The sequence below is a fragment of the Athene cunicularia genome, assembly GCF_003259725.1.
Source record: "Athene cunicularia isolate RWA chromosome 21 unlocalized genomic scaffold, athCun1 chr21_part1, whole genome shotgun sequence".
NCBI lineage: Eukaryota > Metazoa > Chordata > Aves > Strigiformes > Strigidae > Athene > Athene cunicularia.
In genome coordinates this window covers 485,610-502,137 of record NW_020799127.1, presented here as the reverse complement: position 1 = coordinate 502,137, position 16,528 = coordinate 485,610, and the positions used below count along the sequence as shown (strand labels likewise).

The 16,528-nt window shown below is 52.1% G+C and overlaps 1 protein-coding gene across 12 annotated transcripts in view; it reads left to right on the top strand.

Moving 5' to 3' along the window:
* The window catches only part of ZBTB40 (zinc finger and BTB domain containing 40), a 42,458-nt gene extending 33,459 nt beyond the window's left edge, over window positions 1-8,999 (top strand). For 5 of the 12 annotated variants that reach the window (XM_026862655.1, XM_026862658.1, XM_026862653.1 and 2 more), the window contains 8 exons: window positions 173-580; window positions 1,072-1,278; window positions 2,027-2,191; window positions 2,642-2,856; window positions 3,431-3,593; window positions 3,897-3,983; window positions 4,962-5,182; window positions 5,910-8,999. In XM_026862655.1, the coding sequence (XP_026718456.1) occupies window positions 173-580; window positions 1,072-1,278; window positions 2,027-2,191; window positions 2,642-2,856; window positions 3,431-3,593; window positions 3,897-3,983; window positions 4,962-5,182; window positions 5,910-6,101 (1,658 nt within the window). In that variant the 3' untranslated portion in view covers window positions 6,102-8,999. Of the gene's footprint in view, window positions 1-172; window positions 581-1,071; window positions 1,279-1,995; window positions 2,192-2,641; window positions 2,857-3,430; window positions 3,594-3,842; window positions 3,984-4,961; window positions 5,183-5,909 lie in introns of those variants that run through there. The other 7 variants (XM_026862657.1, XR_003399852.1, XM_026862660.1 and 4 more) reach the window with 7 other exon arrangements.
* The last annotated feature ends 7,529 nt before the right edge of the window (window positions 9,000-16,528 follow it).

Here is a 16,528-nt window from a genome sequence, read left to right as displayed (position 1 = left end):
CCATGCGTGGCTGCAGCCACTTTTGGGCAGAACCGTGTGCCACTGTTGTGATGGGGCAGCATGTCCGGTGTGTCTGTTACTGCTGTCTAGGAGCATCCAGGAGGTGGGAGACCAAGGGGCTGGTGCATAGTCCTACTAGTCACCACTGAAACAGGAATCGCTCTTTCCATAGGACTCTTGATTGAGGGAAATGGGGAGAAACCTGGGATCAGGAAGTGGAAGGTGAACAGTGAATCCCAAGTTGAAGCTCTGGACAAAGATGAGGACAAGGCAGGAGGTGCCGGCGCCAAGGAACCAACGGAACCCCAAGAAAAAGCTTCTTCCAAGAAGAGTTTTGTTTGCAAAGCCTGTGATAAGACCTTCCACTTCTACTGTCGCCTGAAGGTGCACATGAAACGTTGTCGGGTGGCCAGAGGAAAGCAAATGCAGTGTAAGGAGTGCAGTGAGGTCAAATCAACAAAGAAGGAGCTGGAGAAGCATCAGCTGGAGGTCCATGGGGTGACGGGGATGGCCAAGAAGAAGAAGAAGCGGCTCCCTGTGGCATGCGACATCTGTGGCCGAGAGTTTGCTCACGCCTCAGGTAGGGTTTGAGGGAGCAGGGTGGTAGAAGGGGTGTTTGGACAGAAGTCTGGACAATATAATAAAGCAATAGCCTGAAATCTCCACCTCCTCCTCCTCCCTGCAGCTCTGCAAGTGCCATGTGTGAGAAATGCAGCTCAGCTCATTTCTGCTGCCCCACTGAGCGCAACCGCTTTCTGATTAGTTCTTCCCTAATTGGTTTTCCACATGGCTCATCAAGGAAAAGTGGGGCTACTGTCAAATTTAAAAGCCTTCAAAAATAATCAAGCTGTCCCAGTTTTGTGGCTGGTTTAGCAGGATGAGTAAGAGGTGTTGAATCTCTTTGCCCTCCCCATGGCAGCTCATGATACCCTGGTGGGGCTCCGGGCTGGGGGACACTGGTGGAGCCCCAGTGTCACGGGTGGGCTGGTGGACCTCCAGGTTGGGTGGAGTGGTGCCTCTGCAGCTGGGTCAGGCACCAATGCCACCTCAGTGTCCTGCCTGCCTCCCCAGGGATGCAGTACCACAAGCTGACAGAGCACTTTGATGAGAAGCCCTTCTCCTGCAAGGAGTGCGGGGCCAAGTTCGCAGCCAACTCCACGCTGAAGAACCACCTGCGACTGCACACAGGGGACCGGCCCTTCATGTGCAAGCACTGCCTGATGACCTTCATGCAGGCCTCGGCCCTTGCCTACCACACCAAAAAGAAGCACGCTGAGGGTGAGCCTACCCTGTGAGAGCCTGGCTGTGGGCTTAGCTTGCTCTGTCCATCCACCCCTTTGTGCCTAATTCCTTTTATCTGCCCCCTGGGTCCTCTGGGAGAGCCCTGGGCAGCAGGCTGCTCCCAGATCTCCTTCACCTGCGTGGCTCTGCCTGCCATTCCCCACTGCCTTTCACCCATCCCCTTCTCCTGGTCCTCCATTTAGCAGTTTGCTCTCCATTAAGGGGATCTTCCTCTTCATCCTCCTTCTTTGTTTTTCTCCTGAGTAGCTCCTCTCTGTCTAGACTCCTGCAATGTGCCCTTCTCCCTCTGCTTAACCTGCTTTCTCCTGTCCCTCCTTCTGGCTGAATTTCATGTTGTTTTTCATTTTTCACCTGTGCAGTACTGGGGCTTAGGCCTCTGCCAGCTCACAGGCACAGAGGATGCATCACTGTGTTTGTAATAAATACACTCGGGTGTATTTCCCACTGTTGCACGAGTGTGATGCAGTTGGACAATTAGTTTTTAACCAGCGTGTGGTACCTCTAGAAGTTTGTAGTATCTCCGTATACTTGAGGTCAGTGGTAATGCAGGTGTTGTTTTCTCCAGCACCTCCAGGACCTTTTTGACCCTGCACTGAGATGCTCTGGGTACCCCAGCACAGCCTGTCCGCTTTACAGTCTCTTCCCTCTCCCTTTGAAATCAGGCATAGCCCAGACAGAGCTCCTGTCCGTTAGGTGCAGGCGCTCACCCCGGCTGTCCCTGCAGGGAAGATGTACGCCTGCCAGTACTGCCACGCCGTGTTCGCCCAGTCCATCGAGCTGTCGCGCCACGTTCGCACTCACACGGGGGACAAACCGTACGTCTGCCGGGAGTGTGGGAAAGGCTTTCGCCAGGCCAACGGGCTCTCCATCCACCTCCGGACCTTCCACAGTGAGTGTGGCCATCTGCCTCTCTGTCTTTGGCATCCCAGCCTGCGTGGCATGGCTTCTGCAGGGTCATGACAGTCCCATCTGTGCCAGTAGAGGCTTGTGTGGTTGTTACTGGTGTCTGCAGGCTGGCTGGGTGTCTTGTGGTGGGATTTTTCCCTCCCAAGAAGGGCGAGACCTCCATAGTGGTTTGATGCTATGAGTAGGGTTATCCCAAAACAAATGGCAGGGATGGCTTCCAGCAAACTGCAGACTGCTGGGAGCTCACTGCAGGAAGCTGTAGGTCAGCAGGAGCAGCAACATCTGTATGCAGAGCCAAAACTCCACTGCTAGTTTTCATCTGGAGAGTAAATTTCTTTCCCTTTTCTTTCCTCCTTCTGAATTTCCCTCTTAATTCTTTTTTTTCCTTGATTTCTTTGCCCCCTGCGGTTTTTGCTGCACCTCTGGGCGGCAGGCATCGAAGATCCCTACGACTGCAAGAAGTGTCGGATGAGCTTTGCCACCCTGCAGGAGCACCGCAAGCACATCCACGAAGCCCACTCCCGGGAGTACCACCCCTGCCCTACCTGCGCCAAAGTCTTCAGTGCCCCGTCACTCCTGGAGCGCCATGTAGTGACCCATGTCGGGGGGAAACCCTTCAGCTGTGACATCTGTGACAAAGCTTACCAGGTGAGCTGTGCAGCAGGGATTTGGTCTCGTGCCAGAGGTTGCTGTTGCCTGCTCCTGCACCAAGATGTCTCTCCTGGCTGCGCGCACTGAGTGCAGCAGTCTGTGGTCAGCAGAGGGAAAAATTGCACAGAGGAGGCAGAGTCTATAGGGAAAAGGCAGGTCCATGGAGAGAGATGGGCTGTGGCCGCAGAGGGCTGCATACCTGCCCGTCCACACCCTTACAAATCTCTTTCACCTAAGCTTCCAGTTCCCAAGAACTGTAGGAATAAAAATACTCATGTTGTCAATGGCATGCCTCGGTGGGGGTGTATGTGGGAGTACATTCCTACAAGGGAACAGACATTCAGTGCTAAACAGGGATCTGCAGCGAGTGAGTCAGCAGTGTTCAGCTCTTTGGGGGCAATGGAGAAACAGAAGTGAGGTGTTAGCTCCTGTCCTGTGGGAGGATGAGCAGATCTTGTACCTGCTGAGCACAGCCCCACTGTTCCTGTTGCTTTCCACATGGTTTCTTGCTGTCATGATGCCCCTGGAACAGCTTGGAATTGTAACCATGATCTGATCCTTATCATTGCAGCAGTTGTCGGGTTTATGGTATCACAACCGGACCCACCACCCTGATGTCTTTGCAGCTCAGAACCACCGCTCCTCCAAGTTCTCCTCCCTGCAGTGCAGCTCCTGTGACAAAACCTTTTCCAGCACTGCTGCTCACCGAAAGCACGTCAAGGCAGAGCACACAGGTAACAATCAGTGAACAAAACTACGCGGTGACTGCTGGGAGAGATATAGTAATGACTGATAGGACAAGGTTGCAGTTCCCATTTGCCTGCAGATCACAGTAGATTCTTTGTATCCTATATCAGTCTCTTCTGGCAAGTCTCGGTGTCTTGCAGCTCACTTGCTCTTGGCGTCTCCTTATCTCCAGAGTTGCTCCTCATGTTTGTGTGTATGTGTGGTGTTGCTGAAGTATTAACATAGCTCTGATGCAGATCTCTTGTAGAAGACCTTGGGTGCATGTTGGCTGTTCTTGGCCTTGTTTGCAGATGTGAAGTTACACGAGTGTGAGATGTGTAAGGAGCAATTCCCTACGCTGACTCTCCTGCAGGTCCATGTGAAGTGCAGGCACTCAGGTCTGTTACATTTGCTGTTGTTCAAGTTACCTTGTGAGGGGTGACTGCTCCTCTCAGTGAGTAATATCTGAGCTGTAAGCGGGAGAGCGAACACGGACACTTTAAGGAAACAGAATGTGAAGGAACGGAAAATATGGGTGAACTGGAAAAGCACTGGTTTTGGTGAGGCTGGAACATGTTTGTTAAGTTTCTGGAGCCACTGGAGTCAAGGAGGGATGTGGATTTGCTTCTTACAGCAGAGAAGAAAGCAAAGTGCAGTGAGGAGACATCATCAAAGAGAAACAAGGAACTGAACCCAGAGCATTGGGGTTTGTCGGGGGTAGAGCTAGTAGGAAGCTGAAGAAAAAGGGAGGTTAACACCAGAAAGATCAGAGAGGGACTGGGCTGGGGGAGACCATGTCAAGGGCCCTCTGGTAAGCGGGCAGGCTGAAGCAGTGCTGTGGGGGTGGAGTGCACCGGCAGACCAGACTGCTATGAGTGGTGGGCCCTCAGGGCTGTGCATGGGATAGCAGAAGACGAGATGGGTCAGGAGATGTTGGAGGGGGCAGCCAACAGCAGCCTGGAGAGTGAGGAAGGAGAAGACCCAGACATAGGTCTCTCTGAGAGGAGAAAGCCCCTGGGGTGGGTAATGGGTTTGCAATAGCTGAATCGAGAGGTGCAAGCAACTTCTCCAACAAGGAGCAGTGCTAGGTGGTGTAAGGGAGCAGGAGGGAGAGATGTCTGCAAGAAGGGACAGCTGCAGCTACAAGCAGATACACCAGCCTGGTTTCTGAATGCTAGAGCTGACAGAGATCTGAACAGCCACAGCCTGTTTGACAGAGCCAAGGTGTAGCCAGGAGAAGGGACACCGGCACATGCCGTGCCTCAAGTCCCTGGTGGGTTTCAGCCCAGCACACCGTGGCTGTTTGCAGCTCCCTGAGCCCTTGGACAGGCTCTGGCCATGGCAGCCCAGGCTCAGGGCAGTGCTTCTCCCCGCAGGCTCCCACCCGTTTTGCTGCTTGTACTGCTCAGCATCCTTCCGCTTCCCAGGGGCCCTGCAGAACCATGTCACCAGCGAGCACTTCAAGCAGATGGAGAGCACCTTCACCTGTGAGCTCTGTGGGGAGCTCTTCCCCTCCAAGGGCGAGCTGGAGGGACACTACAGCACTGAGCATCCCAAGGTGGTCTTCTCCCAAGCCACCACAGCCCAAATTGTGCAGGTAAAGACTGCTCTGTGCCACAGCCCCCGCCATTGTTCATCTATCCTCCCGCTCCAACCCTCTTATTCTTCCAAAATCTGCCCTGTGTCTCCTGTCACTCCTTCTGCTCCCTGATTCCCCCTTCTTAGAAGGGTCCAGGATGCAGGCCCCACAGCGCTCTGGGATTTCTGTGCTGGTGTGAGGCAGGCTCACTGGAGGGGAAGCAGCTCAGTCCTAGTTTTCAGGAGCCTAGGAGGAGGGAGTGTGTGCAGAAGTGCCTGTTTACTCAGAGTCTATTAAAACCCAGACAACATACCCTGTGAGATTATAGCTGTTTTGGTGGAGGCCAAATGCTAGGTTTGAACCCAGACTCTTTCTTTTCAATATTTCAGCCATCAGTGGAGAACAGCTCCTTGAATGAGGGAGCCCAGTGTGCAAGATTCCCTGGGCTGGCATTCCTCCAGTGGATAATCACAGAGTGTTCCTTGTCTGTGACTACTTGTGGAGCTAATTACAGCAATTTTGTGGAGAAAAATATTAAAATTACTCTCCTGTATTCTCTTTTGCATCATCAGTGTGTGTGTGGTTTGGTGTTTCCCATTAGTCTCACGCCTGTTGTAATTGCAGACCTCTGGTGTGAAGCTAAATGTTATCACCAGAGCTGGGGCTGGGGCAGATGTGGGTAGGAAAGTGCTCGTGTGGGAGGTGGTGCTGTAAGTGTCTGACTCTTAGGTCATCTTCCACACAGGTGATTCAGACATCGGAGCAAGGAGCAGCAGAGCACATCATCTCTTTTGATGACACCCAACTCACTGGCTCCCAAGTCTTTGTGACATTGCCTGAATCCCAAGCGAGCCAAACAGGCTCCGAGCTGATGGCAGTGACTATGGAGGACTTGTTTGATGACAAAGTCACTCTTATTTGTGAAGAAACCAAGTGAAAGCGGTGGGTGCCTGTGCATGGCACCTGGTATCCACTAGACTCATCTGGGAGCTGGACCTCAATGTGCTGCTCCAGCAGGGAGTTTCAGGAGTTCTTTGGGAAAGCAACCCCGGGTATGTGATGCTGCAAAAGAAATGGCATGCAGCAGGCACAGCATGGCCAAGGACAGGAGAGGTTTGTAGACATTCACAAGGGCCTGGGAAGTCTCCTTGAGAGAGCAGCTGCCAGCTCATGTGAAATGGACCACTCATCCCTCCCAGCTCAAGAGAAATAAAGAAGCAGAGGAGAAGATGGGAATGGGGTGTGTTCACGTGTGTTCCTCCACTTCTGTGAACAGAGATTAGTGCAGGATGGAGTTGGGGTGGTAAGGGTATGTGAAACCAAAGAAGGTTGAAATTTTGATGTGCTTGCAGGTATCTGCTACTCTGTAGGGTGAGTAAGGGCTGCTTCGTTTTCTGTTGCTCTCCCCTGTACCTTTGTGCTGCCTGTTGTGCCAGCTGGAAAGGTCCTCCAGCACCGAGCTGACATCTGGCCTCTCTGCTCAGACTTCTTGGGAGTTGTGCTAAATGGCTTAAGAGCTGTTTAGGTAATACCTTGTGTAGCACAGATCTGATCCCATCCATGTTTTTGCTGTGGCTCTGCGTTATGAAGAGGGGTCACAGGCAGGTCTATGTATCCACATCCCCTTTGCGAGCAAGCAGCCCAGAGATCTCCCACCCCTCCTCTAATTCACTGAGAACAGGCTGAAGCTGCCACATCTGAGGAAGGAGAAGGAGCTGTGCCTGTGTGCCAGGGCCCCTCGTTACTGCTATCAGTGGGTTGGCACTAATGGAGGTATTTCTGTCTGAGTGTGCAATAGCTGCTGTGAGTGCACGTAGATGTTCCCCGTGGCACGCAGGGCATTGCTTTGTAAAATGTGTTCACATGCCTACTGTAAAGTTTGCTTCTCTGGTGCCAGCGTGATGCAACAGCTTCACTGCAGTGCACTGACTGGCTCCTTTAAGGCTAAATTTCATAAAGCTTTTTATCTGCAGTTTCCTAAAATATAATCTGATAATTAATGGTTTGCTGAATCCATTATGAAGTGCAATTAGATAGATGCAGGGTTCCTGTGGCTCTGAGGGGACTGGTAGCATTTATCTTCCTTTCCCTCATGCCAAAAGGTTGAACTCTGCCACTGGGATATTTACATACTGAGCAGCGATCCCAGCACATCTCGCAGCCTGAGACCCTGCAGCGAGCAGCACCCGTTTTATCACACTACCCAGAGCCATGGGAGTGCAGGAGATGAACAGATTGGAGTTTTCCAGCAGGATCTTGTGCCGGCTGCTCACAGCCACCAGGCAGAGATGGACACACAGGAGCGTACCCAGGTGATTGTGCTAGTAAGAGAGTTTGTTGTTCCTGTTGCAACCTGGAGAGAAGAAGTGAACAGCATGAGGTACTCCCAGGAGAGGAGCTAATATTCCGCGTGGCATTTTGTGTGTGTGAGTGTGGCAGGAAGCATATGACCCTGTTGAAGAGTTGCACGTGTCTTAAGGGGCTCCCACCTTTCTCTGCCTCGGTTGCATGCAGGGTTTGTCCCCCAGGCTCTGTGGTGATGGTGAAATGAAGCGTGAGGTTAAGTTGCCACTATATCCAGTAATGACCAGGAGATGGTGCTCAAGGTCTTGAGGATTAGTGCTAATGGCCAGGTACCTCTGCACCTTTGCTGGAGCTCCTCTTATACTTCTCAGGCCTTCCCCAGCTCCTGGGCTGGCAGGAGAGCCTTTGAGCCACCACGAAGCTGAAGCACAACTCCAAGCCCAGGACAGGACACCTCCAAACCCTGGATATCGCTGCTTAAAGAAGAGCCAGAAACCGGGCCATGGCCAACTGTGGAGAGAGGAAAATACATCTGTTACAGAGGTGAAGCAGTGAAAAAAACTGGGATTCCTTTTGGCCAGGAGGAGAACAGGGGTGGAACTGCTGGAGAGCATCTCATGCCTGCCCGGACACAGGAGAGCAGTGCATGGCACTTGGGATAATGACAGAACAGGCAAGTACGTCTTGATGGTCTCAGAGCAGATGTGCTGAGAGATAAGGGGTGGATTTTGTCCTACAGGCTGGTGGAGATGGAAGCTGTTCCCCTTCTTCTGGCTCCCTGGGGCATGGGAGCTGTGGAAATCCTGCCTAGGCTGTGTGAGTGCTATGGAGCAGGGGATGGATTGTCCAGGCAATGCTTTGTAGATGTCCAAGCCTTCATCTGGGAGCCGGTATCTTCAGGGAGTGTGAGGATAAGCTGACCTCTCTTTGTTTCTAAAAACTTTGAAGGAAGAGCAAATGTTTAGCAGGGTTTAGGGAGAAGGGGCCTTATTTATAGCCCTCTCAGAAGGCTGGGGGGAGCTTAGCTGGGGGAGAGCATGCAAGTGATCTTGGTTTTGATCCATTAGGTCCCTGTTGGGCAAGTGTCGGCACAGTTGAAGGGGGATGGTGGGGATCACACATCAGGCACAGTTCAGGCTTACATCTCCTGTTTAGGGCCATCTCTCCTGCCTTTGTGCCCTGCAAGAGTCTGCATGGACGTATCCTCAGCAGAGTCCTGCCAGGAGGATACACCCAGTGAGAGCTCTGCAGCTGTACAGAGACCATCAAGGCATCTCCTGTATCATTATAAGAAGATAATAACTCAGATCTCCCCATTTCAGTTCCTTCTTGATGGATGAAATATGCACGTCAGAGCAAATTGCAATGTTGTCAACACCTCTGTCCTACCCAGAAGGAGGATGCATTTCCCAGGGCACATCCTGGCCTGGTGTGCAAAATGCTGAAGATGCTGATCACTAGTGATTGCTTCTTATGCTGCATATTCTTTTTTTTTTTTTTCATCTGTAAAAATAAAACAAGGAGAATGAAAGACAGAGATACAGAGTGAAACAATTGATTGGAAGGAAAATGTGATTTCTTGTTTCTGAAAATGTGATTTTTTATTTCTTTTTTTTTTTTTTTTTTTTTTTTTTGCAGGTCTTCTCCCAGGTGCTGGGTGACCAATTGGGTTTTGTGGGGTCCTGTGCCCCTCTTGACCTTGGTGCTGTCCTCTGTAAGGAAGCAGAGGAGCTATTGTCAGGCCAGCCTGGAGCATGGGACTGTCCTGCCCTTTGCTGTGTTCTGTTGCAGGTGCCGGATGCTTTTGGAAAAAGGGCAGAATGCCTGTAACAGGAGCCTGGGGAGTAACATCCCATGGAGGATGTTAGATCAGTTAATGATTTATATATCTCCATGCATTAATTGGTGCCATTTAGGGTGCAGGACTAAGCTTGTGACTGTTAGGAAATGTCTGTTTTCTGTGCGACTTTCATTCTGACCTGGTGTCTGTCCGTCCTACTGAAGGATCCAATGGAAGAAGGCAGGGGGCCACTGGGTGTGGCAGCAGCTGTGAGCAGTCCTCACTTGGCATTTTCCAGTGTACAGTGTAATCTTGCCAGCCCCAAGGTGTTATTTTAACACAGCATATGCAAATTCTGTGCTCTGGGCTTTGGTTTTGGTTTGGTTGGGGGTTTTTTTAGGTTCAACCCATCTGTGATTAGGTGCAAAGATGCTACTGCCTTGCTCAGGAGCAAGGGAAGGAGGTGGTGGGAGTACGGAGGGAGCTTGGACACTGCTTGAAGCCTCTCCCAGGGAGAGGTGGGGAGAGCAGGTACCCGCAGTCTGAAAACCCCCCGTGTGAGCTGGGCAAGCCCTGGTAGCCCCTGCACCCTGGCTGATGCTGATGTCTTGGCAGATTTCATTAGCGGTCTGGCAGGCTGCTAGCACGTCCCCAGCGAATTCAAGCCCTGGAAAATGGAAGCAGTGTTTTCAACAGCCTCCAGCTCAGCAAATGCTGAGCGGCGTTTCGCAAGGCGGAGATGAGACGCTTCAGCAGCCAGAGGGAATTCCCTCTCCCAAACAGTGGTGGTTTGCTGCAGACTGTGAGAGCTGAGGTGCTTCCCTGGGAGATGGGCTCAGTAACCTTTTGTTATGGGGAGGAGCAGGCTGGCTAATGGAGGGGGCTCGGCTGCCCCTCCAGCATCAGTTAATGCATCTAATCCCCCAGCACAGTCAGCTGTAGATGCCTTGTTGCAGTAAGTCACCACAATTCCTATTTTCCTGCATTAAAACAATATTTTCTTTCATTGGGTCTGCAGCCGGCCTTTTGCACACGACGAAGAGCAGCAGCAGAAGCTCTCACTTTGCCCTCCCTGCAGCATTTATGATCACTCAGAGCCACAAACCTGCCCCGGTTTCTAATCATATTTAAGCAAACATGATAAAATGTAGCTCTTAGTACATTTGAGATACGTGGATGCTGTGTGGTGCCTGCTGTTCAGTTATTATATACAGCTCTCCTCTACAAACGGGATGGGGTTGGGAAGCACCTACAGGTTGGGCCATGACACTGGTTTCTGTGACCTGCAAGGAAACAGAAAGTCCTTGCCAGCAAAGCATGCTGGTGAGACAGAGGTTGAAGGAGCAATAAGGACCAGTGGGGATCCAAATTGCCTGGCACGCGGGCGCAGGCGAGCTGCGTGCGTCTTAGTGTCCCGAAATGTCAGGCTGTGTGTCTGGGAAGAGGTGACGCTGGCCGTGCAGAGAGAGGAGGGGACTGAGGTCAGGATGTCTGAAAGTGTCCTGATGTCTGCTGGTTGTAACTGGGGGCGTGTGGAGCTTTGAGCCACGTTTGGGGGCTTTAGAAGCTGCTTTTGGCAGAAGGCAGGAGGTGTTCGCTGCTGGCCTCTGCTCTGAGCATTGCTGCAACTAGATGTCATTGCCATACAGCTGCTCACCCACAGCAGTGTGTGACAAGTAAATGACAAACTGAAGGCTGTTCAGGAAACAACTACCAGCACACATCAAGAGCTGGAAAATCTGCCTTATTGTACGAGAGCGAAGGAGCTCTGACTGCTCGGTGTGGCAGCGTTCACCCCCCCGTGTTGGGGGACTGCCTTCGCTCTTGTCTCTGTACTCTAGCAAAGGCAAAGTGCTGAAGGGCATCAACACTAGTAAGGTTCCATCTGTACAGATTAGCCTTATTTCCCTTCCCCCCTTGGACACCCTTGAGATGCCTAGCATTGAGTGACCTTTCACTTCTAATAGGAGCAAACAGTCCCTCTCTTGTTCCCAGGAAACTCAGGGTCAAGTTTGTTGGCCGGTATTTCCTTCATCCCCTGGATAAGGGATATTTAGAGCGCTGCAGCATATGGGAATCCTTGTCTGGGCAGGCTGCCTGCTTGTGTTCTTTTCTGTGCTTCCCAGATCTTCTCCCACTGGCCTGAGAGCCTCCTGCAGATGGGGAGAGCTGGCCAGGATGGGTCTGTTGTGCACATCCTCGCTTGGAGCACAGAGTAGCTACCAGCAAATGGGTCTGTCCAGAGAGGTTAGATCTAGCTTGGTGCCGTGCAAAATCATCTCTGCACACAGGTCTTCTGGCCACCAGAGGCTTCCTGCCAGAGAGGGAGTTTGCTCTCCTCCTCTTGGCTGTAATAAGGTGAACAGAGCTCTGCCTCAGGTTTCAAACTGCCTGTGGAGATAATCCGTGTCCCTCCAGCTGTGCTGAACCTGCTACCAGGCATGATGATGGCTTTCCCTGACACGTGAATCTGGCTTTCTCTGCCCAAGGAGGCCGAGGCCATATGCCACCTACTCCATGGTGCTGGCCTTCTCAGCCAGCACTTTGGTGGGGAAGAGCTGAACTCCAGTCCTTGCCAGCCACCGCCATCCCTCTCCTCTGCTTTGCTTCACCTGGACAAGGTGTCCCTGCACGTTCACCCCAGCCCTCCACCCAGCTTCACTGGGTCTGTCATCACCCAGAGCACCTTCCCCAAAGCTCATCCCATGGAGATGGCGCATCCTGACAGATGCCTGCCATGTGCTGAGCCCCATGCAGGGCTTTGCTGTCTGTAGAGACTACACGTGGATGCACATCCAGAAAGTCTCCAGTTGCTGGTAAGAAACTCTCGTTCTGGCCTTCTGCAGGAGTTGCAAGGAGGGCTGTGTGCTGGGGGGAAGATGGGTGGGATGGCTAGAAGGATCCCTTGGCAATTACAAACATGTGGGTCGTTCCCTTTATCCAGCTTGTGGTGTTTTCATTTCTTCCAGCTCAGAGGCTACAGCTGTGACAGTATTTAGTGCAGGACTGCCCTGCCAGTTGATACTTAATACCATAATAATACTACATTTGTTTAGCCCATTGCACTTCAAACCTTAAGTTGTTTCTTTTGTCTCTGAGCATTTAATAGCTGTTGTTACTGAGCTGTCCAGTGACACACAGGGCTTTTTCCAGCGTGGTTGTAGATGATAGTGAATTGGGCGATAACACAGGAGTAGGTCAGATGATCCCTATGGCGTGTGTGAACTTCCATTTATCAACACTGAGTTTCCCTTGCAGCGAAACTGGTCTCTGTTAGCAGTGAATTCCCTCTGCAGCTCCCTACAGCCTCTCTCATCGACTAACCCAGATAATCCTCTGCTATCTGCCACATCTCAGTAGATCTATTAAACACACAAAAGTTCTGGTGTCCTTGTGCATAACCAGGGTAGGTTGCAAGATTTCAAATCCCCCAGTGCAGGATACTGTCAAAGTTTTATTGAAAGTCTAAATAAATAAACCACTCTTACTCATCCATTTCCCAGTGGTTCAAGAGGGCTTTTCTTTAGAGAGGAAGCATTGCTGTTCGTTTGATGGGCTCGTTCAGAGTGTTGGTGATACAGCCAACCAGGACTTGATGCAGCTGATGGCACCCTGGGGTAGGTGATTGGATGTGGGATCCCAGGAGCTTTGCGCAGTTGGGGTTGGGTCTGCTTACAGCTTCAGCAGAGGATGAGGACAGGTAGGATTTGCTTTGGGGGTTCGCAGTGACTTACTTTCACACTCAAGAAACCAAACCATCAACCCTGCTGTGTATCCGACCAGTGTTCCGCTGGGATGTGTGCAGGGGACTGCCAAGCTTAGTCTTAGCAGGGCCAGCAGAGCAGGTAGCACAGAGAGCACCTTACTGCTTATATTTCCCCTTCCTCGTGTGTCAGTACCTGTCCCCCCCTTCTCGTTTTTCCCTGCAAAAGACTCTACTGCTCCTGCATGCCTAATGCAAACACTGCAGAAGGATGATTCAGCACTTGGTGAGGAATTGAAAAGGTCTGAGAGATTATTTTGAGCATGTTGGAGTGGCTCTGGGAAGTGTTGGGGTGACCAGGGTCCCTGCCCTTCTCTGCCTGTCAGCCGTATCCTCCCGCGGGCCTGGGGCAGCCGGGCTGCTGCCTCCCTGCCTTCCCCCGCCAGAGCTCGGCAGCCCCGGGCAGGGACCTTGAGCTCCTCTTTCCCCTCCGGGAGCCCGCAGCTCACCTTGCCAAAGCGATCGAACACAATTTCCTTTTTCTGTGTCACAAGCCCATTCCTGGGGCTGTGCTCGTGCCTGGTGCTCACAGGATGAGGGTTGTTGGAACAATCACTTCCCCTGGGCTGGAGAGGGGATTGCTCAGACCTGTAATTTGACGGGGGACTAATTGGCGTTGGTTTCAATGTGAAAGGAGCTGGCCTGTCTGCTGCAATGGGAAGCAGAAAGAGTCTGAAAGCATCTGCGGTCAGGGGGGTGTGATACTCATCCGGGCTCCAGCAGGGCTGTAGGAGCTGCCCGACCCTCGGGACACTGGCTCAGACATGGACATCTCCAGTGCTCCCTGAGCTCCTCTGTGCTCCAGGATCCCACCACACCATGCTGTGGGCCTGCTGGATGGTGTTTCAGGGCGAAAAACACTGCTGGTGATTTGGAGACCCCAAAGAATCCTCAGGGCCTGGAGCCCAGCAGAAGCCATTTGGCTTGGAGTCCCTGTGACAAGGGCTGGGGTGGGGGGTCTCCCTTCCTGCACTGTGGGAGCCATCCCCATCCTCTGGTATCACTTGTTTGGGGCACTTCTCTGCGTATTGGTGGGTTGCTTCATTTCCTCCTGGCCCTGCCTGCTGTGCTGTGTCCCTCCCTGCCTTCAGTGAGCTCTCTCTGTGGCTCTGTACACGGGGCTGTGTGGGCCGGGCAGACCAGGACCAGGTTTCCCCTCCCAACCCTGTGCGAGTGTGGCCAGATAATCGTCCGCTGAGACCGAGCGCGTCCTGCCTTGTCCTGGCGTCGCGGGCTGGCCCCGCCGGTGCTAAGCACAGGGGAATCAGCCTGGAAACTCTCCCCTGGAGGCAACGGGGCAGAAGGGGGGACCCAGGGGCTTTCAGCTGCCTGCCCAAGGGGTGGTCTAGGAGGGCAGCTCACAGGCATGTGTGGGTGCCCTGGTCCACCCCCCTGCTCTGCTCTAGATGGCTCCAGAGGAAAAGGATGAGTGCAGGGGGGTCTCGTAGGAGGGGCAGTGGCAGAGCAGAGCAGCTGTTGCTGGGCAGGATGATGGAAGAAGAGGATTATGACAAACAGCATTACCAGGGAGCGCTTTCCCCCCAGCTTTTTTTTTTTTTCTTTTTTTTCTTTTTCCCAAGCTCAGATAAAGCAGAAAACATCCACAAAGATTTCATCTCAGTTTTCCCCAAAAAACCTTTCCTCTGTGATGAAGCCCGAGACATGTCTAGCACAAAGAATTATTTTTTTAAGTTGTTAATGTGTAAAAAGAGGGGTTTAGGAAAGAATGACCTTCAGTGTTGGTTATAATCTCACTGCACGAGTCTCTAATATCCCTTGCTCACATGAACATATACACCCAGCTTCCTCCAGAGCATCCTTCAAGAAAATCGATGAAGAAATGGGATTTGCCACGCTGGTCCTCTCTTCAGAAGCGACCAGTCTCATGCTCCAAAGGTGAAAATCCTCTGCCACCCCCACAAACACTTCTGCAGCAGCCTGATGGGGAAAGAAAGCCCTTAGGAGCACTGTAGCCTCCTCAACTTTTAAATGTTTTGGTCATCCCTGTTGGAGTGCCAAACCCTGTTACACTGCTGCAAAGCCTATGAACGTTGTTCAGGTTGAAATTAATTTAGGGGTGAGTTGGCAGGACTTTTTCCAAGCCCCTCATGTCCCGGGGAGCATCTGGACATAACGTTCTCCAGGATGTTTCACCTGTGAAGTCACGGCCTCAAACGGTGAAGCAGGAGTCCTGGCTGATGGGCGCTGTCGATGGGCACCCAGAGAAGGATGCTGGCTGAATGTTCTGCTGTGCCTCTGAGTGCTGTGGGGCCCCGCCTATGAACCATCTACACCAGCGTGGCATCTCTAAGTGCTTTGTGATGGTGTGGAGGAAAAGGCACCGCAAGGATTTGAGCAGAGGGAGTTTGAACTAGATGATCTTCAAAATTCCTGTCTAACCACAGCAATTCTGTGATTGCAATTTTTTTGCAGATCTCTCCCAATTTTTCCTCCAAGGATTGAGTCCATGGCTTTGTCTGGGTAGCCCTACTGTGGCACAAAGCAGTATTAAGCAAACCTAAAACTCAGAGTGCTGCGTCCATTTTCCTGCTAGAGAAAAAAATGGACCAAACCCAAGACACCTTTGGTGTGGGCTTCAGTGCAATCCTAGTGCCAAGATAGGATGGAGCAGGACAACTCAGGGTGGAAAATCTGTCTCACCTACCTCCTCAGGGAAGAATACCTGACTCCCAGTTATGCTGTGGACCCAGAAGGACTGACTGGATTATGGTACTTTGACCCGCTCTTTCCAGAGCCAGGGAGGTTTCCTTCCTCTGGTTCAGGTGGCCATTTGATAGCTCTGTGCCCACTGCAGTAGCCCCGCACTGTTAAAACTGCTCCTACCTTTGTGAAGAACTGAAGGTGCAGTCTCTGACTTGCACTTCCCACAGTCCCATCAGCTGTATCTTACTGTGAATGCAATTCTGACCCAGCTCTGGCAGTACCAAAATGACGGGTCCCTCCATCCTGGACCACACTGCTCTCTTGTCCCTGTGATAGTGATCTGACCTTACTCTTTTCTCAAGTACCCAGACATATGGCTGCATGGCAGCCCCATCCTGCCAGTATTGCGCTTTTGGAGACTCAGGCCTGTTGTCACAGTTCAGGACACCACAAGGCATATCCTACAAACAGTGAGACCACATACCGTTATGGTGAACACCCTAACTGGGGGCAGGCAGAGATACCAGCACCTCTGTCTTTGTGTCCAGCCTCTGGGCTGGCCGTGGCTGTTTGCCAGCCCGATGATGTTCTTCCAGCTGTTTCCTTTCTTTGACAAAGCTGGTCTTACTCGGTAATGCTTGATGCCTGTCCCCCTTTCCCCTGGCAGGGCCAACTATGCCCCCCCGCCCCCCGCGCAGTTGCTGCAGCTCCAAGCCACATGCTCCATCTGTGCAGGGGACACAGCGTCTCTTGTTCCCTGCAGCCATGTCCCAGCATTTGCAGACTTGTTTTAACTTTGCCCTTCTGCCTTCTGTTCACTGACTTGTAGATCTGCCCTTTCTGATTTTCTCCA